The 4,281-nt window shown below is 31.9% G+C and overlaps 2 protein-coding genes across 2 annotated transcripts; both read left to right on the top strand.

Annotated features, from left to right (window-relative positions):
- Nucleotides 1–323: 323 nt before the first annotated feature.
- Nucleotides 324–695, top strand: LOC111617220 (PHD finger protein ALFIN-LIKE 8-like). The gene has a single exon (XM_023358549.1). It carries the CDS (start codon nucleotides 324–326, stop codon nucleotides 693–695), a length of 372 nt encoding a protein of 123 aa, XP_023214317.1.
- A 1,534-nt stretch (nucleotides 696–2,229) lies between these two features.
- Nucleotides 2,230–4,037, top strand: LOC111617221. The gene is made up of 2 exons (XM_023358550.1): nucleotides 2,230–2,299; nucleotides 2,567–4,037. Exons 1-2 carry the CDS (start codon nucleotides 2,246–2,248, stop codon nucleotides 2,951–2,953), a joined length of 441 nt encoding a protein of 146 aa, XP_023214318.1. The 5' UTR covers nucleotides 2,230–2,245; the 3' UTR covers nucleotides 2,954–4,037.
- Nucleotides 4,038–4,281: the final 244 nt, after the last annotated feature.

Raw genomic sequence — 4,281 nt, 5'->3', positions numbered from 1 at the left:
TATTACGTGGGAATACCATGAACTACTCAAGAAAGACTCCCACGATGCAGTGCAGTGAGAGTTGACCGCTTGTTATCGTCGTACCATTCGCTACAGAACAAAGTGTGTTTTGTGATTTTCAAGAGTTTTTGCAGGCAAGTTTTCAAACATTTTAACCTACTAGTACACATGTTACTCGAACATTGATGTTAAGCATAATGTACACTAAAAGAATTGTAGTTTGTTATACTGTAGTCGTTTTTTTAGCAGGCAATGTTTTGTCCATCAGTTTAAAGGTTCATTTTCCAAGATGGCGTGTCGGGTATTATGGAATACTAGGATAAATGGATAAACTGAAAGAAAAGGACAAAAAGAAGGAACCAAAAGCTTCAAAACAACAAAAGAAACCGAACATTCAAAGAGCACCTGTTAAGAAATTAAACTTAGACCGACCTTCTAGACCTAAACCCAGTAGAGATGACTCCAGTGTTAGCAGCGATGAATCGTTCCATTCTGATGTATCGTCTGTAATGGACTTCGTGCCATCAACTAAAGAACCAGAAAACGAAGACGCTGAATGTATCTTCTGTAACGGAAAATTTTGCGAAGATGAACGAGTGAAAATTTGGGTTCAATGCTTCATCTGTTCTCTGTGGGCTCACCTTGATTTTACCGGAGCAGAGAGAGAAAGTTATAACTGTGACTTTTGTAAATAGACTCGAAGCAGAAATAACATGCACATAATCTTAAAAATATGGTTTTTATAGTTAAGAATAACTATGTTTTATGAAGTCTAATTAGTTTTTCAATGGTTTAATTAAACCATCTATTCCATATTACCCTCCATTTGTGAGTTTTTTAAATATATTTTTTTATAACAACAAAGTAAATAATATTATTTTTTACAAGTGGCAATTCATTACAATTAGTTATAGTATTTACTCATGATGATTTTGAGATTTTTATTCAAAAACCAGTAAAGTTATTTTTAAAAATGTAAATGGTATTCCATAATACTCTCCTCTCCTCTACGTAATAAACAAGGGAGCAAGCCGAATCCCAACGGGAGCTCTGTACTTCAGATATACTAATAATATATCCTAATAATACTAATATATTATAAAAATAGCAGATTGTCATTGGCAGAGGCAAAAGAGTGGAAACATCATTCGCACTTGTTCGCAGAAAGTCCTTTGTTCGCAGCGTCCGTTATTCGAGGTATATGTTATACGAGGCACCACTGTAATTGGATATAGACGACATGTAGACTACGGGTTTGATTTGTAATTAATTAATAAAACTGATTTATGAGACTATTCTTATAACGTTTAATATCATTGATCGATATAAATGCTACCCTACGGAACACGGGTTCGAATCTGGGTCGGTTGCTCAATAGTGGGTGAATTGACCCACAGTTCTAGCTTTTTAATTTAATGGAGGAGCCTAGTTCACACACACTTCGGGTAATTGCTTTGACGTCGTTAATACCGCTTCATGCCGCTGATTACATGTTCAGATTATGATTTTAACACACGACTAACTAGAAAAACAAATTACCGCTTACGTTTAGAATACTTATAAAACACATATTTCACGCTAAAAATATACAGTAATTTCAGTTGAATAAAGAAATAAATAAATTTTTATCATTGAATCAGTTTTCATTCGAGTTTTCATTCATCAAACTTATAACTCGAAAAAACTTTGGACGACTACCAATTTAATAAGTCGATAACTATCAATATAATTCAATCTTTGTTGTGAGGAGGANACGACTACCAATTTAATAAGTCGATAACTATCAATATAACTCAATCTTTCGATTAATTTTTTGCACGTTCTCCTGGCCATAAACAGAAAAATGGAGAATGATACTAAATGAATGGCTCGTGATTTACGATCATAATGTTCATTGGATCAATTTACAATTGATAAACTATGACTGGTTCGACTTTATTGCTTATCGTGCGATTTGTGTGTCGTTCAGAGGCGAACGACAAAAATTGCACGAAACTTGCGTAGTGTGAACCGAGCTTTAAAGACAAATTGAAATGTTGCCGACAGGTTCGACCAATCGTCTTTGTCGATTGTCAAGGTCGAAAGAGATGATTGGTGGAATGGGACGTTGACGCTAATTGTCGTCTTAATTGTATCGTCCGAATGCATCAGCCTTTATATAGTTTATATAAAATATAATATTTTAAAAGTATATTTAATTAATTTTAAAATATAATTAACTTTTTCCAGTTTAAGAAAAGTTAAAATGGATCAAAGAAAATTAATGGAAAATGCAAATACCATCACCGATATGGCAAAAGTATGTTTGAGGTTTTAATTTTAGGCTTTTTAAAGTTAATTAATTATCGTTTTTTTGTAATATATTTTAAAAGAATGATTTATTTCCTACCACGCAATTTACTTTCTAAAGTTCTAGAAGTAGGCAGCTTGCATCTTTTATCACTTAATCTTCTTAACGTAAATACAAGATATATTGTTGTTGTTTTTGATTTATAGTTTAATTGATTTTGTGGATATTCTATCTGTCAGATAATAAATGAGATATTTTCTTTTACTTTTTTTTCAGATGCAGACTACAATGTACGAACTTATAATAGACATGAACCAGAGACAAGAAGCTATGACAGATCGAATAACTTGTTTAGAAGATAGATTAAGTTGCATTCAAGAGCAGTTGAGTGCTTTGCCCGGGGTTATATCTAACCAATTAGGAAACCCAGTAACAACGACAACTACTACTACTACACCGCCGGCGACAACTACACAAGCGACAAATACTCAGACTCCAGCACCTCGTTTCTGTTCGGCACATCAGAGGCACTTAAATCCCGATGACGTCTCCGTATCACTTTATCCTAGGCCAAATTGGCAACTTGGACAGTTTCCTATGAGAAGAAGAAGAGCCTCTTACTATCCGTTTGTCGGCAGTAGAACGCAATCTAGTGAAAATTAAATTATTTTTAAACAGGACACACAAATATTAATTTCAATATATAAAAATAAACGTATACATATATATATATAAATAACAACGAAATTTTATTTAATAATTAATTCCTAATTACACGTGGCCTTGATGTGTAAAAAACAAGGGGCAAGATTTAAGGAAGAATAAAGGGGTAAAGTCACTTTTGTTGACTTAACATTTCCTATTTTTCTGCAAGAAAAAGTTTGCTTTTATATTTTTAATTTAAATTATTTATATTATCGAAAATTATATAAATTTATAATAAATAAATAAGGAAATGTTTTAACGTACGATTGGCTCCTGATATAAATTCGTGCGATGTAATTGGACAAGTTTAAATTAGACGTTTTGAAAGGGCCAATTAACAACGCTCTTTTACTGATGCAAAAGTATCAAAAAAAGAAAAGCCCATTTGTACTCTGTACAAACGAAACGCATACACATCTTTTAAACATAGTTCAAAGAATCTCTACACATTTTAAGGATTCACTTCAACGGTCCCTACATCGTGAAAATAAGACGTGTAAAGTATAATTTAAAATAGTTAAGTATATGTAGCAAACAGATAGGATACTCATAGTTTCATGCAATGACAAGCTTCCATAGTCTTGTGATTGAAAGGACCGTCCATATATAGAATTTCACCTGGTTAACCAATACATAAGGAAAAAAAAATTATAAATTTCCATAAAACCCCATTATTTTTGGTTTACCTTGTGTGGAAAGTAGATAGAGACAACATTAAAGTAATTTATCTTTCTCATAATGATAATCAATGGGAAAGAAGAGCAAAACAAAACTATATGCAAAAACTATATTTATATTTATAATATTTTTTGCAAACAATTCTGTAATTGTGGATTATTTTTTAAACTTTTCATTAAAAAAAAAGTACACGTCTGTACATGGTTTGAATCGTTGTTTCTCCGATGGTTTTCGTTGTAATTCAGTCCAAAAAGTCATTCCAAATTAACGTTACTGTTACGTTCTTTCGGAATAAATTTTCCAATATAAGATAGATTTTCTGTTTAAAAAAAACCCATTGTTTTTTTTGAAAAGTCATCAGAGAAACAACAAAAAGTAAATTTTAAGTTGCACAGAGTCGTGTACTTTTTAATTCCGATTGTTTCTGTAAATAAATCCTTCCGTGTAAAGTGTTTTTTTTTTAGGATTGATAATATATATTTCTTATATATTTAATGTTTACTATTTTTTTCGAAAGAGATGTCCTTCGTTTTCAGTCTACCTTCGAGTGAATTTGTTTTATAGCAACGATAAATCCCCAAGGATTAGCAAGTTCTTGGGTTTGTAAA

Source organism: Centruroides sculpturatus, unplaced genomic scaffold, assembly GCF_000671375.1.
Source record: "Centruroides sculpturatus isolate CEXI.00-Female unplaced genomic scaffold, Cexi_2.0 scaffold5112, whole genome shotgun sequence".
Classification (NCBI taxonomy): domain Eukaryota; kingdom Metazoa; phylum Arthropoda; class Arachnida; order Scorpiones; family Buthidae; genus Centruroides; species Centruroides sculpturatus.
Note: the sequence above shows the minus strand (reverse complement) of the source record. Positions and strands in the feature narration are given on the sequence as shown.